The following is a 20,730-nucleotide window of genomic DNA, read 5'->3' as shown; positions in this document are numbered from 1 at the left end:
GCAGCTGTGTGAAACGGCGGCACTTGAACTGAATCCCCACAACTGTATGCACATGGTCTTCATGCGGAACTTGTACGTGATGGTCTTGGATAACCTGACAGACTCCCAGCAGACGGGGGATGTCGATGTCGACTCTTCACTCGGTGACCCACGCGTCGGGGTCAACTGTTGTCTGCCGTCAGCGGTGACAGACTGGGTTTGAGGGCAAGAACGCACCAGTAAAATGTCCGTCGTCGTCGACTAAAACGGTGACGCCAAGGTTGAGGGCAAGATTGGTGAACGCCGTCGCCCGGGTCTTCTGATCGTTGCGGAGGAGGGCTATGATGGTGCGGTTGTGAGCCATCTGGCTCAGAATCAGCTCCATTCGGAGCCGGCTGAGTGACGCGGGGGTTGGTTCCGCCTTGAAGTCTTGAAAGCCCTTCAGCATGCGACGACAGCACACAACGAGGGAGGCGGCGGCGGAGTTGTTGACATGGAGACAGTTCTGAACAATGGCGTTGTGGAACTCGAGGAAGATGGGCACAAACTCCGGTGCAAGCTCTGATACACGGTCGTGGTCATCGATGTTGCCGAACAGACCTTCACGAGGGTTGTCGTATCGAGAGCTTTCGGTGGATTGCGTAACGTAGTCGACTGCCCTGATGAGTGCCTTGATGGCGACATGGCGCTGCTTGCGGACGGCAAGATCTTCATCGACAGGGCGCTCTTGGACGGCGGATTGAACAGCGGCGAAGAGTTCGTCCATAACTTGCTGCCTCTGGTCGAGTAGGCGCCGCATCAGCTCGTGGTCTAACTTGCTCAGCGTTACTCACAGCGGTGGGAGTCGCAGGCGCCCGAACTGGCTGATCGTGTGTATTGGGCATTTCGGCTCGAGTTGGAAGAGTGAGCAATGAGTGAGTGAATGAAAGGAAGATGAAGAAGATGCGTCAGTGGGGGGAAGAAGAGACAGATGCCGAGACGAGGAAGGCGAGGAAGACAAGCCAGTCGCGGGTGGCTGCACACGTCAGCTGCCCCCGCCAACGCCCCCCTGTGGGTGTCTTCCTCCAACGAGCTTCATACAAGGACATCTTACAAACTCCACCTTTGGGTCGTCAGCATGGCCAGAGATGTCAACTCACATACTGAGAGCGTAGCACACCGTCGCGACACACTGGCGGCGAGCTCGGGCGCCACCTGTGGGGCAATCAGCAACTCGGCCGGCGGTAGCGCGCAGCGCGATGCAGACATACCTGACCCTGCGCCATCACCACTCGTCGACATCCATCGCGTCGTCGTCCTTGGGCCGGTACGAGTGGTTGGCATACCCGCCAGCATTCTTCTTGGTCGAGTCGTTGACCTCTCGAGCGGCGGCGTTGGCCTGCGCGACGAACTCGGCGCGGCCGGGGTGGACGGTGTGCTGGCCATTGGGCGTGCCGTTGATCGCGGGAGAGTACGCTGTTGGTCGGGGGATCGGCGCAGGGCGAGGAGGAGTGTGCTGCGCTGGGCGAGGCGGCGATGGGCGAGGTGGAGGACGGTAGGGCGGTTGCTGCCGACACGCGTGCCCCACCCCGGCATTATACTGGTCCAGCAGCGATCCCGGGCTCCGAGCCAGCGCTGGGCGGGGTGACGCTTGCTGAGGGTGGGAGTGGTACCGCGGTAGGCTTGGGCGGTGTTGCTGCTGCTGCTGTTGCTGGGATACCTGGTTCCACCGCTGCGTCGCCGGCGGCGGGCGCTGCTGCACCGGAGGGCCGATGCGACCGAGTAGCGACGGCGTGGCCGGCGCAGGCGCGGGGCGCACACTCTGGCGCACAGCCTGCTTGAGTCTCTGCTGCTGTTGTCAGGAGCTGTTACTCTCGGGCGTATCAGCTCACCTGCTGCTCGCCAAGATGGGGCGGCATGTCGCGCGCGCTACGAGGGTCCGTGGGTCTGCGGTCGCCCGTCTCGCCGCCTTCCCTCGCTCCTTGCGGTGGGCGGACGCCGAGTGGGGTCGCGTTGGAGCCCGTATGCGTGCGCTGAGAGTTGCGCCGATGCATTGCTGTCGTGGTGGTGGTGGTTGATGGTGGTGTCGCGCAAAGGTTGGGTTGTAAAGTGGGAGAAAGGTGAAGTGTGAGGGTGTGAGGAGGAATGATCCAAGTTTCGGGGCGTCGCGCCGTCGTCGTCGAGTGGGGGCGGACGGAAACAAACCCGCAGCGGGTGGAGCGGCGCGGCGCCAGTGGCACCACCCCAGCGCACAGCGACGCGCGGGCCGTCAAACCCCCCTTGCAAACTGCATTGCAGTGGAGACTGAATGCATGTGAGATGTGTAACCTCGGAGTGATGGTTCTTGGTGCACGGCCTGGGTGGGTGGGTACTCACCGCGACTCACCGGGCGCCATGCCGCCCAAGCCATCCACACACCCATCGAGGCCCCACGCACACAAAGGCCCAGGGCGTGCACCGCCGCCGCCTACATTCTCATCACCACTCACACTTTCCCACAAGTGACTTTTGCATTTCAACAGGAGTTTAAGAACAAGGTACTACTAAGCACTACTTTACATGAGAACAGAGTTCTCCTACGCCCCGACATCACTATGGAGCTCTAGTCCTTTGGTGACGCAGGCTACTCGTCTGTGCCGTCCTAAATGACGTTGCGACCACCGTACATGACCCTCTTTGACGACCCACCTGCCTCCTTCTCGTCACGACCATGCTTACGTTGCACAATCTCAGACGGGTCCGAGGGGAGGTCGCCCCCGAGCCAGTGAGATTGGCGGCTAGACCCAGCGACCGCGTTGTTGCTCCAGTCAATGTGGAAGTTGGCGCGGGTGAAGCGCGGACCGAGATCATGAGCGGTGGACGCGATGAAGGCCGATGGAGCGAGAGGGGGAGGGAGACCGGGATGTGGCGAGAGTCGCGAGCCTGGGGCTGGGGCGCCAGCGCTGTCGGGGCGGCGCCAGTCGCGACGGTCGCGGACTGGCGAAGAACTGGACTCCTCGGGCTCGGGTGGCTCGGTCTTGACGGGCGTAGACGGGCGGTCAACACGAGGTCCCCAGCTGCCGGTGTCTTGAACGAGGGTCGAGTTGCGCTGAGGTTGAACTTGAGTCGGTACCGGCACATTGCCGTTGGGCACAGCGCGCTCAGCTTCGGCCTCGATTGCAAGAGTAGTGACGAGGTACTTGTCTAGACCGAGGAAGGCTCCGGCCTTCATACAGTCGAAGATGAAGTCCTGCTTGATGACACGGCATGATGCGTGCCGTGGACCAATCTCGGCCAGCTGAGTGGCGACGCTAATGCGGTCGGACACCACCACGAACATGGCTCGGGCCGGGTCTGAAATCACTCCCGACATCATCTGTATGTCAGCGCAGTCCAGTCCATGTACTCACGTCGATGAGAGTCTTTACGCCGACGGCGCACGAGGTGGTGACGTGGAACGTGGTAATACCGGTTTCGCGGAACACGGGAGGGGGTCGGTCGTCGTGCCTGTCGAAAGAGCTGTTGTCCGTTGGCGGTACGACGACTGGGTGAGGGTGGGATGCGACCTCGGACACGTCGAGGCTTGGAGGTGTGAGCCAGCGATTGTGTGGTTACTCACGTGACAATCCAGCGGCTGTCAGTGGGGCGCAGGCCCGTCTCGAGCCACTCGTCCACGAATGGTTCCTGCACCACCAGGGGACGGGGGTGCGGCATTTGGGCGACATTGTGAAGAAGTTGATAGATGCTCATACCAGACCACTGCACGGTTGGGGGGGGCTTGATGGTCATGCAGGGAGCGCCAAACGTAGTTCTCGCGAGGAGATGGTAGTGAGACGACAACGATGGGCTTTTTCTTCGGGCTCCATGACATTTGTCCGCCGCCAGCCTGGGGTCAGCTGTCAGATGCACAACGCAGACGTACATGGATCTTTGCTTGTAGGTGGTTTACCTCGTCTTTGATCCTAGCACCCCTGGGGATGCAAAAGCGGGTGTCATTAAGCACGCCGGGGAAGGGAAGGACGTCGGCGGCGGCGGCAGCCGCAGCAGCAGCAGCCGCTGAGCGGTGAGGATGGGTCCTCATCTCGCTTTGAATGGGACAGTCAACAAAGGGAGGGGAGCGAGATGAAGAGGACACACAAGTCGGTGCTGGCGACGTGCTGGATGGAGATGCTACAAGAAGAGTGCAAGTGATGTGTTTGGAGCAATGTCAAAATCAGAGTGGTGGTGGTGGCGACAAGTAGAAACGAGGCGTCAGGGCGGGGCGACTCGCCGCGACTGACTGGTGCAGTGAGTGCGCTGCACACTGCATGTAACTGGCTGCACTGGCCCCCTTCCGTCGCCCGACGCCGCGAGCGCGCCTTCCCTCTGGCACCGCTTGGGCACCAAACATCGCGTCAGTCACGGCATGCACAGCACTCGCGACGGCTCACGCGACGACAACACTGACTGGTGCACTCAACGCGTCAGCCAAACGGTGCAATGTCGTTGACGATATCGTCGGCACCCGCATGCAAGAATCAACTATATACATGCAGTATGCACCGCCCTCCACGCCGCTCTAAGTCTGCCAGACGCACAACCTTTGCCAGCATGAATGAGTGCAGAGTGAGTATACAACCTACTGGACGGCCACTGCAGCATAGAGTCGCATCGCAGGCTGGTACTGAATGCCTGGAGCGGCCGTCTGATTAAAATGGCAGCCAAAAGTAGGGGTTTTACCCCTGGGCGCATAGCACAGTTGATCACAGTTGATCACTGTGCTACGCCCACGAGTCTTGCGGATTGTGGCTTCGGCTTACAACGCATGTCCACGCCCCCTTGGTTTCACTGGCTTTATGTCTTTGAATCCTCGTACCAACCCAGCAAGCTACTGGGATTGGTTGCTGGTGCCATGAGCACCGGTGGAGCGGCAAGTTGCCCCCGAGCCTCCGGACGCGGAGGGTCGAGGGGTTAACTTGTTGCTACTCAGTCTTTTGATGCATATATGGGGCCTAGCAAAAAAGTAATTCTGAATGCATGCGATGGGCATGGTCAAAGACATGTGTGTAGAACGAGCGACGCACCTTTGAGCGACGGCCAACCGGTCCCAACTCGTCGACACGAACACGCGCAACCGCCCACGATACCTCTAACGGCGTAGCGCAAAGCACGGTGACGCGAAGGCTGATGCATATCGCAGGAGCTAGAACTGGAGATGGTTGACAACGAGGTGGCTCAATGGAGGCCGCGCACCGCCGTCTCAGAGGTGGAACGGACGCAATCAAGTACACGAATCACGGTGGCAGCAAAAGGCGGACCAGCCGCCCACCTGTCTTGCTCCGGTTCCATGACATGCATACTCGCAACGTTACTGAGTAGTGCCGAAGCTACTAAGACTCTCAACCACTGCACACTGCTACGGACACTTGCTGCTCATTCTTGAGGCGTCTCACTGCTTGGTCTTGAACTGGATCTGCTGGCGCGTGTCCGAAAACGAGGGCGACCGCGCGAGTATCGGCTCGGCCTTGTCGGACGGCGTGGGTTTCGGCTCGACCTCGAACGCCGGCGTGGACTTGGGGAAGGAGGGATCAGGCCCGAGGAGACTGACCGTCAGCTCTGAGCACGCTCCGCTAGGCACTCACGTCACAGTCCACAGCGCACCCTGGACGCCGTCCGGCTCGCGACCGAGGTGGAGCCACGCAGCGAGGTACTCGCTCGTGACGAGCTTGGGACGCGGGCGGGGGAGCTCGAACACAGCGTACATGAACTCGGCGAGGGTCATGGTCTGGAGCTTGACCCTGCTCGGGGTACTGTGGCGCGCAGAACACTGCCAGACCGGTCCCACGCCGGCGGAGACATGGACAACGATGTGGGTCGCGCCGGCAAGGCCAGCCGTGACTTCGCCACCCGCGAGCTGGCGTCAGTGGGGAAAGCGGGCGGGTGGCGTACCTTGATGGCGGCTTCGTCCCGCTCAATGTCGAGGAGCGTGCGCCTGTGCTGGCGCGCGAGGTATATGCGGTTGGAACGCAGAAATTGCGAAGAGGACATGGTTTGACGTGTTTGGAAAGGTGGAGAGTTGGGGAGTGTTTGGTTGCCTGATGGGTCGTGCGGGGTCAATCTACACGCGCATGGCGCGCGGCTCCCACCCACCGGGCATCGGGACTACTACTGCAACCACAACCGCGTGCACTGCATTTCATCACGCAGGTTGCACAAAGCATGGAGAGTCATTGAGCGGTGAAGAAGAATCAGTTGCGGGCGTGTCGGTCACCGCCATCAGTGAGGTGGAACGGCGGCAACTGACAACTTTGGTCGCTGTGGCAAATATAGCGTCCCCACCGCCCACACGTCTCGTCCCGGTCCCATGTCATGCATACTCTTGACACAACTGGTGGGCACCCGGGTATACTGCATAAGACAAGCTGCATCATTGACAGCCTACTTCTTTTTCGGGTCGCAAGGCACGTATGTCTCACGACGCTACAGGTGTCTGACAAACGAGCGTGTCCTTCTTCTAGTGGCGCTCCTCCTTCTTGATATCGAGAGGGAAGTCGTCCTTCCAGCGCTCGTCCATGATGTCATGCACGCGGCGACGAGTCTCATAGTTCTCGCCGTCCTCCTCATCCTCATCCTCACGACTACGCTTGGCGTGCTCGGCGGGGACGGGCTCGTGGCGGTCAGTCCCGAGTGTCGAGGAGCCCCAGTGGGATGAGCGGGGTAGCTGGTTGGAGGTGCCGTGCTCTTGGTAGTTGCTGGGTCCGGGGATGAAGGCTGGGCGGGGCAGGCTGGTGACGGGGTAGGGGACTACAATGGGGCGGCCGTTGTCACTGGCGGTGCCGGTGCCGCTCACAGTCTCAGTGAACCATTCGGCGTGGATCACGTGCGGGCAGCCGCCCACAGCATTGAGAAGCGGAGAGAACTCGGGCACCGCCGGGCGGTTGGTGCGTGAGATGAACTTGAAACCGCTAGGTGGGCGGGGAACTGTAGGGAACACGTTGGTCGGAGCCTGAGTAACAGCGCCGAACTGTGGCGAGGGCGGTCCGAGATTGGCCCTGTACTTGTCGAGGCTCTGGAACGAGCCGTACCTGAGGCAGTCGAACACGAACATTTCGTCTAGGACCGAACCAGAAGGGTGGAGCGGGCCGAGGTAGAGAGCGGCATCGCCGTTAATGTCGGGGACGATGACGTACAGAGCGCGGCGAGCGGTGTCTTGCTGGCCGCCCATACACTGCAAGTCAGCGTCGTCTCGGCGAGTGTACTCACCTTGATCAACCACGGGACGGCGGCGGCGCACCCCGGCGCGACGTAGAACGTGCAGCTCCCAACATCCCTGAACACTTGCACTGGGGGGATGATGGGACGCGCCCAACTGCTCGCCTCGGTGCCCACGTTGAGCGGCAGCGCGGGTCGAGGCAGTGAGGACTGAGACATGCGGAGCGAGCCCCCGACCCTCGGCTCGGCGTCGACGGACGGCGCGCCGTTCGGCATGCCCCCGGCCACGGAGTTGAGCATTGATGCGAAATAGTGTGGAGGGAGCAGCCTCTGCGTCAGCTAAGAGCATTGCCTCACACTCACGTCACAGTCCAGGCGGCTGAGATGTTTCCCTTCGGCTGGCGACCGGTAAGGAGCCACATGTCCAGAAACTCATGGGTGACAATGTCTGGCATGACGTGGCAGGACTCGTGCGCAGAGAGTAGGAGTTGGCCGAGCGTCATCTCCTCGGTCTTGGAACCGGCTGGCGTGCGGTCCACGTCGTTGCAGTGCCAGACGTTGCCGGCACCCGGCGGCAGCTTGACAACAATGTGGGTGACCTTGGCCAGATCAAACGAGACTTGGCCACCGGCGCGCTGGAGTCAGTGATGAGAACGAGCCCATTGTTCTCACCTCGATGGCTTCGGTCTCTCGCGCGAGGCTAGCCGGGGTGCGGTTGTCTTTGACGAGACAAAAGTTGTACAAGTTGAGGAAAGTGGACGGGCCGCTGGTCTGGGTTGGCGGGAAGGGGAGACGATGCGCCATTGTGCTGTGCTATCCTCGAGAGTGGATGATGAAGCACTCTTGGGACAGGAAAAAATGAAGTTGAACAAGAATGAAGAGAAGAAGAGAAGGTGAGCGAGTGTTTGGTGGCAACAAGAGCCGCGACGGCGGCGGCGGCAGGGTCAGTCAACTCGTCCGGTGTGCACGCGACACGCGGCCGTCTGCCCAGCCAGTCGTGTCCCTTGCACCCAACTGCACCCAGGGCGGAAACTCGACCGAGGGCCGCTTGCACTGCATTCATACACACAACTCGCACTCATGAGCACACGCCTTGTTGCATGGCGAGTCCAAGCCGCTCCAAAGCGCTTGTTAGCCGCAACACGCACACTGCGGGCTCGTCCCAGTCGCCATAGCTCGCAGCTTGGTGCTTTGACCACCGCAGCCCCTCCGCCTCACCTCACAGCCGCACTCGTTGCATTCCTCGGGCGATGCGCACTTGGCAGCTCAAGTCGGACAGCAATGTTTGTTGTTTGCATTTTTTGCACCGAGGTGACAAGGTCAGAATACCGGCACCCAGCCTCGCGTCGCGTCGCGAGTGTGGATCTGATCCGCCACCGACGCACCGACTGACGAATGACGAGTGGCGGCGCTGCCCACCGTCAGGGTCAGAGTGGCGCAAGTCGAAACCGCTAAAAGTGCATTCTTGCCACCCATACCTGGGTGACCGCGGTGCATTGGTTCACAGTCCGCAGAGGTGATGCTCTCACTACAGCGTCGGCTCATGCGTATGCAAGGTTGGAGGTGTCCTGATCAGTGGAGCTGCTGGCGGAAGAAACGGGAACACTCGCCGGGAGGGACCGTCGCCATTGACATGTGTCGTGGAGAAGTCGGCATCGGCCGATGGTTCCCTCTCCGTCTTGCCACCAAGTCGCAAGTGAGGCCGGGTGGGTGTGAGGGGACTCGGGCATGGTAACCATCCCCTCGCATCACCAATTCATCCATCGATTGTGATCGCTCGGCGGTCCTTGGAACGGCCGGACATCTTGGGTGGTGGTTAAAGATGTGGGTGCGTTGAGTAATCAGCATCCCAGACGGTGGGCGGCACGCCAAGTGGTCAATGGCGGACATCCGCCATTATCTTCGTGTCGAGCACGACGCGGCACCGTCTCGTGTCAAGTGAAGGCGACCGCGCGTCTCCGCCGCCGGAATGGCCTCCTCGGCGTCACGGGCTTGTACCACTTGGCCACTTGCCACTGATGGCACGTGACACTCATGCAGCAGTAAGCAAAGACTGCCTGTACAACTGATGTACATTGAGGTCCGATGCATGCTCGGAGCCGACTCGCAACGTCTCGCACCGAGCCATGATGTCACACAGTCGCGGCGCGCGTCGCGTCGTGTGTGGCACAAATCGGCAGTGTGGCGGTGCACCCGCGACGAGCAACCACGGCAGACCAAGTCACGCCTGCATCTGTTCTACAGCACAGTGAACCCGCCATCAAGCACAAGCACATGGCCAGTCATGTAATCCGACTCGTCCGACTGTCCCGTATCAGCAACGCACCCAAAACGCAACTCACAGCCAGGTACACGATCGCATTCGCCACGTCGACCGGCTCGCCGATTCGCCCGAGCGGCGTAATGGCCACCATTTGGCGCATGCCGGCGTACTCGGCCGGGGGGAGGTTGCGCGTTAGCGCTGGCGCGGGCGTCAGCTGTCATCCCGCCGCCGGGGTCGCCACGATCCAGCCGGCCGGCTCACGCCGCCCGCGCCCCACCCACCCGTGTTAGTCGATCCCGGCGCAATCGCGTTCACGCGGATCCCCTTGCTGCCGTACTCTGCCGCGGCGGTCTTGGTGAGGTTGGCGAGCGCGGCCTTGGAGGAACCATAGGCTGCGCAGTAGGGGAAGCCGTTGATGCCTGCGATCTGGGCGGGGCGGCGGGGTCAGCTGAGCCGTCTCAGCTGCCTACACACACCACTCACACTCGAGATGTTGACAATCGCGCCTTTACGCTCCTCGGCCAGACACGCCCGAATGAACACCTGCATTCCTGGGCCATGAGCGGCGTGCTGTAAAGGCGTCACGCGCCGCGCCGCGCGGGCGGCGCCTCACTCACCGTGCAGCGGCGCGCGCAGGTTGACATCATACACCCTCTCCCAGTCGTCCCCCGTGACGTCGACAAACGGCGCATGGTGCGCCACGCCGGCATTGTTGACCAGCACGTCGGGGTGCGCGCCGAATTGGCTCTTACACGCGGCGAACGCCATGGTCCAAGTCTCGGCGTGCCTGCGGGGATTAGTCGCGGCGGAAGTGGGAACAAGCTTTCGGGCTTGGGTAAGGTCCGCCGCTTGCTTGCTTGCTTGCGTCGGAACCGTCCCTGGCCTGGCCCCAGTCGCACTTACACCACGCTGCCCTTGACGAAGTGTACCTCTTCGCTGTAAGGCCCCTCTGGCTCGGTCGGCTCGGTGAGGTCGATGGCGAGCACGCGCGCGCCGTTCGCGACGAACAGGTCGACGGCGGCCTTGCCACTGGATTGATGACGTCAGTGTGTGGGGGCGGGGCGAGCTCGACCGAGCCAAGCCAGACCAGATCTACGAGCCGCGGGCCGGCAAGCCGGCGTCGTGAGCTGCTGGCGAGCGCGCAAGCGAGGTAAAGCGCGCTGTCGCTCGTTCGCCCGCGAGCTCCTCGCAGAGCGATGCGCTGCAGGGCGACCTGCTCCTCGCCAACGCCAACGGCGCACACCTCGGTGGCGGCGACTCACATGCCCGAGCTCCCGCCCGTGATCTGAAGTCAGCGGCGCTGGGCAACGCAAACACGACGCACAATTGCGATCTTGCCTTGCAGTCGGGCAGTCATGAGTGTAACAGTGAAGCCAAGATCCGGGGCAAGCGAGCTTGCTTATAAGGTGCCCGCCCGCGCGTCATTCGCCGCCGGCATCCCGTCCACCCCCGACTAGCGCGGCCGCAGGTCGGCATGTCCGACGGATGGATGTCATCCGGGGCGGTTTCGCGGGGATTAAGCCAGGTGTCTGTCCTGTCGAGTCGAGTACAACATGCATACGGTGGTACATTCTTGGGCTGGGCGATGCACTCGTGCACGGCCCCGCCGCCCGCCTCCACCTCGCTCAACTACACGCACTGCACACCGTGTCGATGAGGGCGAACGGCGCGCCGAGTGGGGGCAGGACAATCCCCTCGGGCCACCCCTCCTCGCCTGTCCTCCTGCGCGCGAGCACGCGCTCCATCGTGCTCGCGAAGCGCGGGGTGAAGTGGCCCTGGTTGAGGGCGCCCTCCTGCAGCACCGCGAGCCCCGTCTCGTAGTACCGCCTCGTCGCGTCCGACTCGGGCAGGCGGCCCGCATCCGCAGGAGGCAAGAGACACATGGTGGCGTGGGCGAGGATCGTGCCGCCCATACTTGGAGCCGTGCGCTTCGCCGTGTCGATCTCGGCGTACGCGTCGATGATGCCGGCGGCGGCGGCGAGCGCGTTGCGCCGCGCGCGCGCCTGCCCCTCGATGCCGGCTTGTAGCGGCAGCATGTTGACGCTCAGCCGGAGGTGCTGTGCGAGCACCAGCGTGTGCGAGTGCGCGGCTAGCACTTGCGCGTACTCGCTCGGCCCGGACGTCCACTTGAAGAACCAGTCGTCGAGACCGTCGTTGGCGGAGAGCACCATGTCGGACAGGGTCTCCAGGTCGCCGCTCGCGGCCCAGTCTGTGATTGTGCGGATAAGCGGCACGAGCTCGGCCTGCGCCGCAAGTGGCGCGAGGGAGGGGTTCGCGGCCATCTCGCCGAGGCCGGCGCGTTCTGGCTCGCGCGGCGAGCTGCCGAACGGAAGGCCGTAGCCGAGGCATATCCTGCGAGTGGGTCAGCTGTATCCTCCCGCGCACCAACACAACTCACAGCCCGTCGTACAGCTCGCAAATGTGCGCGGCGACCCATGTCGCCGAGCCGACTGGCTCAGGTCCCCCCGGCGCGCCGTACGACCGCGCGACGAGCGCGCTCGCGTGCCGCACGAGCGTGAACGCGCGCGGGTCCTCGCTCCTGCTAATCCCCCACAGTGCGGCAACAAGCACGCCGAGCGCGTCCTCCCCGCTACACCGTGGCGCGAGCACGCTGGCCTGGATGTGCGCGTACGCGAGGGCCGCGAGTGCGTCAGCCACCTCGGTCGACGGCTGTGCTGACGACCCCTCGCATACGCCGAGCTCGGGCGGCACGTTGACGTACGCCGCTGCAAGCGACGCGCACAGCAGCAATGGCGACGACTCGCGCACGCCGTCGAAGCGCAGGCCCAGAGGGCCCAGGTGCGCGCCGCAATGAGTCACGAAGCTTTACTCAGCGCCGCAGCAGGGGGTTTGGGGCACTCACAAGTCGAAGAGCCCGCGCGCGTCGGATTCTGGCAGGATGCCCGCGCTGACCGGGTCGTGTACTGGCCGCGCGAGCAGCTCGGACAACGAGTAGCTTGCGCTCGACGACGGCGGCGACACGGGCGTCGGTGGCGAGATGGACGCGGGCGGCGGGGACGCGGAGTTGCGGCTGCTACTCCGCCTCCACCTGGCCGTGGCTGCAAACTCGCATGCGAGACTCTTGCGCGTGCAGCGCTTGCATGGAAACTCGCCGTCGCAGCGTACTTTGTGACGCCGGCAGTAGAGGCATGCGATGGACGAGCGGCCGACGGGGCGGGCTGCGTGGAGCGTGGTCATGGCGCGAGAGGTGGTAGTGAGAGAGAGATGGAGCAATGCAAAACACTCGGCGATGCAAAAGCAGCCAACGCACCTCGCTGCCAAGCAATGGCATACCGAGATGCATGCGATGGCGTGCGCCGCGGCGTCGGGGGCCCGGAGGAGACAGTCATGCAAGAGGACTGGACATCCCGTGTCGGCAGGCGAGGTTGTCGCAGGCAGGCGGCCTCGGTCCGGGGCAAGGACTGCTCGGTTGTGGCCTCGGTGTCGCCGTCACCGCCTCGGCTTCGGTTTGGCGTTATCACGTCGCACGACGCATGCCGCATGCCACGGCAACGGCACGCCGCAGGTTTCTTGGCCAGATTGATAATCTCGTCGCGCACTCGACCGACCTACGAGCGTCCACTGTTGCATTGCCTACAAAGTGGACGATATTGTCGGACGGCGTCCGTCACACGCGACTTTGGCGACGCATAGATACAGTGGGGCGGCCCACTCTTGATATCGCTGCCTGCTTGCTGCGGAACTCCCCCGCACCCGGAGTTGCCGATATCGCTGTGCCTTGGGCATGTGAGCACCGACTGCCGCTCCGACTACTACAATGCATGCCAGACACTCCGCTACGGCACAAACGCCTCCCCCGCATCCACCCTGTCGTTCTCCTCCGAGATCCAGACGTTGGCGACACGGCCAGTTGTGACGAGCCCCAGGTTCGACCAGAGCGCGAGCCGGCGGTCCTCCTCCTCATTCTCCTTGACCTTGTCGCGCGGCACAACCTCCATGCCGCGCGCGCCAAAGTGCGCCCCCTGCCGCGCGCTGTGTTCCCACGGCTCGCCGCCGTGCATGAAGAGCAGCCACGCGCGGCCCATCGCGTCCGACACGGCCGTGTGGGTGGTCATGCCTCGCTCGGTGAAAAACTTGTTGTAGTTGCGGAACAGGTACATCACGTCGATCGAGTGGTGCGCCATGCCCTTGTAGCTGCGCCCGGCTTCTTCAAACGTGTTGGGCAGCGAGATGTGGTACCGTATCGCGCTGGGCCAGGCCTTGGCCAGCGCGTCCCCGGGGTAAAGGTATCGCATGTCCTGCGCCGCGTACGACATCTGTACTGTAAGCTCGTCGACAGACAGCTCCTGGTCGAGCTTGTACGCTGCTTCGACCTTGGCTGCGTCCTCGGGCGACAGCAGGGTCCGCAGCGCGTGGAGCAGCGGCGCTTTGCCCCGTCGCTTGGCACGCGGGAGGAACACGCTCCGCTCGTCGGCGACGTCGCCGAGGATTAGCGCCTCGACCTTGGGCTTCGCCTCGCGGAACGTCCCGTCGTGGTGGTAGATCTCTGGGGGCACGAACGCGCCGTCGTGGAACACGCCCCAGGTGGACACTTTACAGTGGACGATGCCGAGCTCGATGAGCTTTGCAGCCGACACGGCGCGCAACGAGTCGATGCGCTCCTGCGGGGTATCGGGCAGCGCGGCTTCGGCCTGCGCCGCCGCCTCCTTGACCATCTTGGCCCAGATCAGGTCCAGCCGGTGGATGGACCACACGTGCCGGTCCGCCAGGGGACCAGACTGCACGATCGCGCGCGCGAACAGCGGCGGGATGTTGTAGTGCGTCTGCGCATTGAGCTGGGCGTGGATCGCGTCTGGGCGTGTCAGCGTGCTCGGGGTGCGGACTTACATCCACCGGCGCTCTGGCCCACAATCGTGATCCGGTCGCTGTCGCCGCCGAAGCCCTCGATGTTCCGGTGGATCCAGTCGAGCGCCATCCGCTGGTCGCGCAGCCCAAAGTTTCCCCTAAACGCGGCTGAGCGCGCGCCGTCCAGGTCGGACGAGTAGAGGAACCCGAACGGCCCGAGACGGTAGTTGACCCCGATGGCGATGACCGGCAGGCCCTGCGACGCGGACCACTCGACAAACGCGACGGGGTTGTGGATGGGCTCGGACGCCGAGCCGACGTTGAACCCGCCGCTGGGCGTGTGAGCGGCTATTCTAGCATTCGCGCCAGCCAGTTCGGCGCCTTACCCGTGGATCCACACCATGACGGGCAGGAACACATCGTCGTACCCCACCGGCCGCGTGATGTTGAGGTTCAAGCACCTGAACTCGTCCTCCTCGAGCTCCGTCTCGAGGTGGGGAAGAAGAGGACCGCAGCCCGCTTCGCCGCGCGACGGGGGCTGCGGGCATCGCGGGCTGGGGTGTCAGCACGTGCGACGTCGCTCGTCGTCGTCCGCCCCACTCACCCCGGCTTGACCGCCTGCAGCCCGTCCAGCAGCGTCACGAACTGCGCCTGCGTCCAGCGCTTGCGGACCTCGCCATACGGCACGCCATAGAACGACTCGACGCGCGGGTTGTCCCGCACGCCGGTGATCTTGCGCAGGAGCGGGTGGTTGACGACGGGTGGGGCGGTGTCGGAGGGCGGCACGGGTGCCGCCGGCGCCGGTGCGGACTGGGCAGTCGCTGGCGAGTGCTCTGCAGCCTGTGCTGGTGGTATTGGCTCTGGGAGGGACATTGTCGAGGTGGAGAGCGATGGAGAGGAGGTGGATGATGGCCGCGTCATAGACTTGTGGATGTCGGGTCGGCGTCATTGTCACGCAACCGGGCCAGCCGGCGTTCGGCAACAACCGGCAACGCGCAACTCACTCCAACAGACGACGACGCATCCATCGCATACTCAACACTCCACAACTCACAACACACCTCCGCTCGCCATGCCCGCCCCAGTGATCAGAAGCAAGCAGAAACAGCTTGTGCGGCACCTCGTCGTCCTCGTCGCGCTCTTCGGGCTGGTCACGACGGCGCTCTACCTCCCCGCCCTCCGCAGTGGGGGCGACGTGCCCCGCATCCTCCTCCCCGCGGTGCTGTGTGCGTGCTTCACGCCCGCGGCGGGGAAGATCGTGTACGAGGATTACTGGCCCCGGCTGCAGCAGATGCGCGGAGGGGGAGGGGGAAGTGGGGACGAGTGAGTGCGGTTAGCAGATGGGGGTCGCTGACGCGAGTAGGGAGGACGAGGTGCCGCTTGTTGCCGAGTTGCCGATGCACGCTGCCGAAGTGTAGTGCTGTGGTGGGGACGAGGTGAGCGCGATGTTGGGCAACGCTGACGAGCAGCGATGAGAGGAGGACAATTTCGGGATGCGCGCAAGGCAGGTCGCGGCCTGCAGCGTCCACCTCGCGCCCCTCCTAGCTCGATGGATGACGAGAGCGCGCCGACTCGCCAGCGCCCCCACCCTCGTCATGATGACGAGACTCGCGCCCAACTCTCACGACAACCCATCAACTCACCATGGCCAAGATCGAGGACATCGACGAGAACATCGACGCGGCCTTTGACGACATGGAGCGCGCGAAGGGGGTTGCGCGCGCCGACGGCGACGAGCTCGACGCCGAGCTGCCGGCCGAGGACCACGAGCTGGGGCACAAGACCAAGGCGAAAGAGTCCAGCGCGGGCGCTGCTTCCGACCTCGACGTCAAGCCGTCCCCCGAGGAGCTCGAGGCCGGCATCAGCGGCAAAGTCGAGGACAAGGGGAAGATGCAGCCCGCCGTCCACGTCAAGAAGGAGAAGACGGCCTCTGGCTCGAGCAAGCGCAAGATGGTCACGGTCGAGGAGAATGAGCTGAGCGGCAGCGACGAGCACATGGACGCGGAGGTGCCGTCCAACGTCAAGCAGAAGGACGTCGAGGTCGAGAAAGACGCCAGGGTCGAGAAGGAGCCCAGGGTCAAGAAGGAGCCCAAGGTCAAGAAGGAACCCAAGGCCAAGAAGGAGAGGACGGACAAGGCCTCGCACAAGCCCAACCTCGCCGTCAAGTCCGAGGCCGGCGATGACGGCAACCCCGATGGCGATAACGGGGACGAACTCAAGCCCAAGACTGCGCGCAAGCGCAAGCAGCTCGTCAAGGCCGAGGCCGATGACGACGACGGCGCGTCCAACAAGCCGGCCAAGGCCGCACGCGCCGCGCCGTGCGGTAACGCGTGGACCGCCGACGAGCGTCTCAAGCTGCTCGAGTACGTCGTCGCGACGCCGCCCGACGCGCGCAAGTGGGCGGACGCCGTGCCCGAGCGCAACACGTCACAGGCATTCAACCAGTGGCGGTAAGTTCACTCCTCCCACAACGCTGACGCCAGCGACAAGATCTACCCGTGCCTCTGCGCGGCGATCGACAACGCGCCGACCCGCGGCCGCTCGACGGCGCGCAACACCCTCTGGACACCGGCGGAGCGGCGCAAGCTCTTCGACCACGTGTTCCGCGTCGGGCTGTGTAAGTGGGAGAGCGCGGTCGACACGCGGCCCGGCAACAAGTGCTATGGGACGTGGCGGTGGGTCTTACGGCAGGGACACGGTGTATCCCCTGCTCAAGCGCGCGCTCGCGGACACGAACTAGGTCGAGGCCCTTCTGTGGACGGTTGGCGGCTGGGCCGAGAGCAGCTGCAGGGGCGCATAGGATCGTCAGGGTGATGCATCGTGTTTGTGGCGATGACGTGAGACGAGCCCACCACTGCAGCATCGGACTGCACTTGTTCCTCCAACGTGGGCTGGAGTACATCACCGCGCAAGACCTGCTCGGCTGCATACATTGGTGTAGTCTGCTGAGGAGGCAACGTAATCGCGCGCTGCGTGCCGTGCACAGTGTGATTTTTAACCCACCCGTCGCCGAAATCTTTTTGCCGGCGGTTCGACCAAGGCGGTCCCTTGCTCGAACCGTTAGGATGCGGGTTCAACCCCGTAGGTGGTGGCACAGGCAGTCCCTGTGTCACCACCAAGCCCACCAGCCCCAAAGCCCCCCAGCCCAGCCCCAAAGCCCAAAAGCCCAAAGCCCCCAGCCCCCAGCCCCTCCCCCCACCCCCCTTTTTGTTTGGTAGCCAATGTTGGAGGTGAAGGGGACGCGTAGCGGTGCGTGACCTGCGTGCTGGGGGTAGCGCGCCACATGAAACAGCACTTCACTGTAGGTTCTTTAGCCCTGCAGCCGCGTCCTCCGCCGTCCACCTGCGGGATGCCGCGTAGTGACAGTTAATCATAAGGGCAGTCCAACGATCACTGCATGCCTTCTGACTACCTGAACCCTCTTACAACTTGGCCTTGTCCGTGCCCTCCGGCACGCGCGTGTCGGCGGCAAACCACCAGGGGTACGTCTGCGGCGCGTCCTTGATCGTGCCGGTAAACTTGACGTTGCGCTTCTCCATGAACGCGGCCACGCCCTCCGTGAGGTCCTTGGTGCCGTACAGTCCGTAGAGGACGCGGGAATCAAGCAGGTGCTGCTCCTCGGCGCTAGGCATGGAGCGGTACATGAGCGCCTTGTTAAGCGCGATCGAGATGCCGGAGCAGTTGGCCGCGATGTCGTCGGCCAGCTCGAGCGCGCGGGGCAGCACGTCGCCCGGCTTGTCGAGCACCTCGGAGAAGAGGCCGTCGAGCAAGCGGTGGTTGGCGGGGTACACCGAGCCGGTGGTCACGACGTGCAGCGCCCGGCTGTAGCCCACCAGCCGGGGGAGGAAGTAGCTGCTCGCCGCCTCCATTGCGAGCCCGCGACGCGCGAACACGAACCCGATCTTGGCGGGCGCGGCGGCGATGCGGATCGTCATGGGCAAAGTCATGGTGATGCCGACGCCGACGGCGGCGCCTTGGATCGCCGCGATCGTGGGCTTGGTGCACCGGTGGATGGCCATCGAGACGCGGCCGCCGCTGAGGACACGTCAGCACGAGCTCCAGCCCTCTTCCTTGTCTCTCCTGCTCCTCTTCGCCTGGCCCCACTCGCGCCCGACTCACCCATCACGGTGCCCGTTGGTATCGTTGTCCGTCTTCTGGAACGCGCGGTTCCCGCTCAGGTCCGCGCCAGCGCAGAACATCTTGCCGTGCCCCGTGACCACGATCACCTTGACCCTGTCGTCGGCCTCGTACGCGTCGATGGCGTCCACGAGCTCCTGCATCATGATGGCCGTGAAGGCGTTGTTCGCGTCGGGGCGGTACAGCGTGATGACCTGGACCGGGGTCACGCCGCCCGCTGACGCGGGGTGGTTGGACAGCTTGATGTGCTGTGTGGGCAGGGCGGCGTAGGAGGCTGGCGACATGGCGTGGGCGTGCTTGCTTGAGAGTGAGTCAGTGTGAGAGAGAGCAGAGAGGAGATAGATGTAGTCTGTCGTCGAGGTCGTGGTCGATGGCCGACCAGAGTCGCCGGCGTCGGCTATTTCCGAAGCCGAAGATGTGTCACCGGCCCCCACTAGGCAGGAAAATGTGGGGCCCCGGCCATCCCCCAGGCGGCAACGACCTGCGTCGGGCTGGATGCTGCGCTCGACGAACGCGGCTGAGCCGAGATTGATTGCCCTGCACGAGCACAGAGGTCATTGGGCGGATGTACAGCAGCGCGGCTGTGGCGCCGGTGCCGGTGCCGGTGCCGAGCCCATCGATGTGTCCATTTCCATTCCTACAACCTGCCTCGTGCCCTCGCCCACCGCCTACAGCTTGCTCGTGACGAGCACGGCGCGCAGGCCGCAGTGGTCGCTCCAGTCGATACCTGTCGTCAGCCCCTCCTTGTCCTGACACTCACCCTCGCTCAGAGTCCCCGGCTCGAGGATCTCAATCTCGGCCGCGCGCACGCCAAACGTAGCGACCTTGTCGAGCCGGTTGGGCGGGAACGGCTCCTTGCTCCTGCCGTCCCAGTTCCAGGTGAACCCCGGCGCATCGCCCTGGATCGCGACCCACTCGTCCGTGATGCCGTTATCGGCGCACAGCGCGTCGTCGAGCGGGAGGACGGGGTTCCAGTCCCCTGCGATGACGCCCGCGCCGGCGGCCTTGATGCTTGCCGCCGCGAGCGCGACCTGCGGTGGGCGGAAGGACGGGTCGTGCGCCAGCGAGTCGAGGTGCACGTTGACTACGCGCAGCGTGCCGCCGCCCAGCACGATGTCGGCGGTGAGCAGGTCGCGGTCGTACCGCGATGGAAGGGACGTGCGGGTCACGCCTCCCACAGCGAGGGAGCGCGAGACGAGTGTGAGGGTCACGAAGGGCTGCGGGACGCCCTCCCAGTCCCAGTGGGGTCCTGGGGTGGGGCTCTCGGAGGAGTAGTACCCCTGCTGGACGAACGAGCTGGCGAGGATCGCGGCGGCGCCGGCGGCGTTGACCTCCTGGAAGAGGATGATGTCTGGCTTGGGGTTGAGTGTTGCGACGCGGCCGAGGAGCGCCTCGGCGCGCGGCTTCGCATGCCCGCCGAAGCCGTCAATGTTCCAAGTGACGAGGGTGAGCGTGTCTGGCGCGGATGCTGGGGCGGCGGAGGTCGCGGGCGCGACGACCCACGCGCCCGACTCGAAGACGTGCCATTGCTGCGGCTTGACCTCGCCGCCTGGGGCATGCGGCGCGTCCGGCCCGGGCGTGGAGGACGCCTTGGCGATGTACTGCTTGAGGTCGAAGGACATTTGGTGGTGGTGTGGGTGGATGGGAGAGTCGTGGGGTGTGTCGGAATGAGAAGAGTGGACGGCGCTGGTGGAGGCACGTTTGTTGTTGCGGACTTGGCCCGACGCGGCTCTTGGCATCCCGGCGGCCTCTTATCATCGTGACATTGACCTCACCCACGCTCGTCCTCGGCTCCACCCACCATGGCCGCTGCTGATCTGCGTCCTCGCCGGGGCTGAGACGTGCTTCCGCCGAGCTCGGCGAGGACTGGATGCTTGACGACTGCGTGGGGCCTCCACCTCGGCGGGGCACCAGCGCCGTTGACACGCCGAGGGCGATCGTCGGCTCTTCCATCGTCACATCCTTTGCGGTGGGCAACAGCAAGGACTCATACGCGAGCACGCTCGCACCAGCGCTTGACCTGACTCTTCGCCCAGCGTGTGCGAGGGGCGTTGACCCGCGCCGCGGCCTCATACTATTGTCCGCCGCATTGATCCATCAACACCCCGAGCTGTGAGGCGCGTTTGAGACGCGTCTGGGACCCACAACGAGCTCAGCACTCCACCGAAGGGGACGACCTCGCGCTGATGGAGGGATGATGGACGTCGCGGACCGCACGAAGCCCCTTCTGTTCCGGCGTTCGCACCTCTCACCCTCTTCGTGCTTACTCACTTGCCCATTGACACCCCGCGGACCGCGACACATCTGCGACGCGTCGGAGGCGCACAATGAGTGCGGTGACCTCCATGAGCAATCGAGATCAGAGAGGAAGACTGACTACACGCACATATGAAGCA

General features: G+C 63.9%; 9 protein-coding genes across 9 annotated transcripts; 2 read left to right on the top strand and 7 right to left on the bottom strand.

Annotated features, from left to right (window-relative positions):
* Positions 1–136: 136 nt before the first annotated feature.
* Positions 137–863, bottom strand: LOC62_07G009444 (uncharacterized protein; the record flags this gene model as incomplete). Its single annotated transcript, XM_062775997.1, has 3 exons — positions 137–165; positions 217–757; positions 813–863. 3 exons carry the CDS (start codon positions 861–863, stop codon positions 137–139), a joined length of 621 nt encoding a protein of 206 aa, XP_062631981.1.
* A 380-nt stretch (positions 864–1,243) lies between these two features.
* Positions 1,244–3,651, bottom strand: LOC62_07G009443 (uncharacterized protein; the record flags this gene model as incomplete). Its single annotated transcript, XM_062775996.1, has 4 exons — positions 1,244–1,434; positions 2,677–3,313; positions 3,348–3,519; positions 3,557–3,651. The coding sequence occupies 4 exons, from the start codon at positions 3,649–3,651 to the stop codon at positions 1,244–1,246; spliced, it is 1,095 nt and encodes a 364-aa protein (XP_062631980.1).
* A 1,714-nt stretch (positions 3,652–5,365) lies between these two features.
* LOC62_07G009442 (uncharacterized protein) lies at positions 5,366–5,964 on the bottom strand (the record flags this gene model as incomplete). Its single annotated transcript, XM_062775995.1, has 3 exons — positions 5,366–5,519; positions 5,559–5,830; positions 5,866–5,964. The coding sequence occupies 3 exons, from the start codon at positions 5,962–5,964 to the stop codon at positions 5,366–5,368; spliced, it is 525 nt and encodes a 174-aa protein (XP_062631979.1).
* A 466-nt stretch (positions 5,965–6,430) lies between these two features.
* On the bottom strand, positions 6,431–7,932 carry LOC62_07G009441 (uncharacterized protein; the record flags this gene model as incomplete). Its single annotated transcript, XM_062775994.1, has 4 exons — positions 6,431–7,144; positions 7,180–7,456; positions 7,492–7,763; positions 7,801–7,932. 4 exons carry the CDS (start codon positions 7,930–7,932, stop codon positions 6,431–6,433), a joined length of 1,395 nt encoding a protein of 464 aa, XP_062631978.1.
* A 1,411-nt stretch (positions 7,933–9,343) lies between these two features.
* fabG_9 (3-oxoacyl-[acyl-carrier-protein] reductase FabG) lies at positions 9,344–12,641 on the bottom strand. Its single transcript, XM_062775993.1, has 10 exons — positions 12,255–12,641; positions 11,790–12,215; positions 11,038–11,743; positions 10,654–10,676; positions 10,295–10,420; positions 10,009–10,178; positions 9,875–9,942; positions 9,673–9,817; positions 9,471–9,589; positions 9,344–9,432 (listed from the first exon to the last, which is right to left on the bottom strand). Exons 1-10 carry the CDS (start codon positions 12,587–12,589, stop codon positions 9,367–9,369), a joined length of 2,184 nt encoding a protein of 727 aa, XP_062631977.1. The 5' UTR covers positions 12,590–12,641; the 3' UTR covers positions 9,344–9,366.
* Positions 12,642–13,003: 362 nt separating this feature from the next.
* pnbA_3 (Para-nitrobenzyl esterase) lies at positions 13,004–15,075 on the bottom strand. The gene is made up of 4 exons (XM_062775992.1): positions 14,802–15,075; positions 14,584–14,751; positions 14,240–14,529; positions 13,004–14,204 (listed from the first exon to the last, which is right to left on the bottom strand). The coding sequence occupies exons 1-4, from the start codon at positions 15,068–15,070 to the stop codon at positions 13,189–13,191; spliced, it is 1,743 nt and encodes a 580-aa protein (XP_062631976.1). The 5' UTR covers positions 15,071–15,075; the 3' UTR covers positions 13,004–13,188.
* A 76-nt stretch (positions 15,076–15,151) lies between these two features.
* Positions 15,152–15,615, top strand: LOC62_07G009438 (uncharacterized protein; the record flags this gene model as incomplete). Its single annotated transcript, XM_062775991.1, has 2 exons — positions 15,152–15,520; positions 15,561–15,615. The coding sequence occupies exons 1-2, from the start codon at positions 15,270–15,272 to the stop codon at positions 15,613–15,615; spliced, it is 306 nt and encodes a 101-aa protein (XP_062631975.1). The 5' UTR covers positions 15,152–15,269.
* A 226-nt stretch (positions 15,616–15,841) lies between these two features.
* LOC62_07G009437 (uncharacterized protein) lies at positions 15,842–17,011 on the top strand (the record flags this gene model as incomplete). Its single annotated transcript, XM_062775990.1, has 2 exons — positions 15,842–16,647; positions 16,681–17,011. 2 exons carry the CDS (start codon positions 15,842–15,844, stop codon positions 17,009–17,011), a joined length of 1,137 nt encoding a protein of 378 aa, XP_062631974.1.
* A 569-nt stretch (positions 17,012–17,580) lies between these two features.
* On the bottom strand, positions 17,581–19,956 carry Msed_2001_1 (3-hydroxypropionyl-coenzyme A dehydratase; the record flags this gene model as incomplete). Its single annotated transcript, XM_062775989.1, has 4 exons — positions 17,581–18,232; positions 18,317–18,634; positions 19,007–19,061; positions 19,095–19,956. The coding sequence occupies 4 exons, from the start codon at positions 19,954–19,956 to the stop codon at positions 17,620–17,622; spliced, it is 1,848 nt and encodes a 615-aa protein (XP_062631973.1). The 3' UTR covers positions 17,581–17,619.
* Positions 19,957–20,730: the final 774 nt, after the last annotated feature.

The sequence above is a fragment of the Vanrija pseudolonga genome, chromosome 7 (assembly GCF_020906515.1).
Source record: "Vanrija pseudolonga chromosome 7, complete sequence".
In the NCBI taxonomy this organism is placed as follows: Eukaryota; Fungi; Basidiomycota; class Tremellomycetes; order Trichosporonales; family Trichosporonaceae; genus Vanrija; species Vanrija pseudolonga.
This window is presented reverse-complemented; position numbering and strand designations above follow the sequence as displayed.

Coding starts and splice junctions, on each gene's coding strand:
- pnbA_3 (XM_062775992.1), bottom strand. CDS start 15,070: ATGTCCCTCCCAGAGCCAATACCACCAGCACAGGCTGCAGAGCACTCG. Junction 14,752..14,801: donor CTGCAGGCGGTCAAGCCGGG/GTGAGTGGGGCG, acceptor CTGACACCCCAG/CCCGCGATGCCCGCAGCCCC. Junction 14,205..14,239: donor GGGCCAGAGCGCCGGTGGAT/GTAAGTCCGCAC, acceptor TGACACGCCCAG/ACGCGATCCACGCCCAGCTC.
- fabG_9 (XM_062775993.1), bottom strand. CDS start 12,589: ATGACCACGCTCCACGCAGCCCGCCCCGTCGGCCGCTCGTCCATCGCA. Junction 10,421..10,653: donor ACGGGCGGGAGCTCGGGCAT/GTGAGTCGCCGC, acceptor TCATCAATCCAG/TGGCAAGGCCGCCGTCGACC. Junction 9,943..10,008: donor CCTGCGCGCGCCGCTGCACG/GTGAGTGAGGCG, acceptor CTCATGGCCCAG/GAATGCAGGTGTTCATTCGG.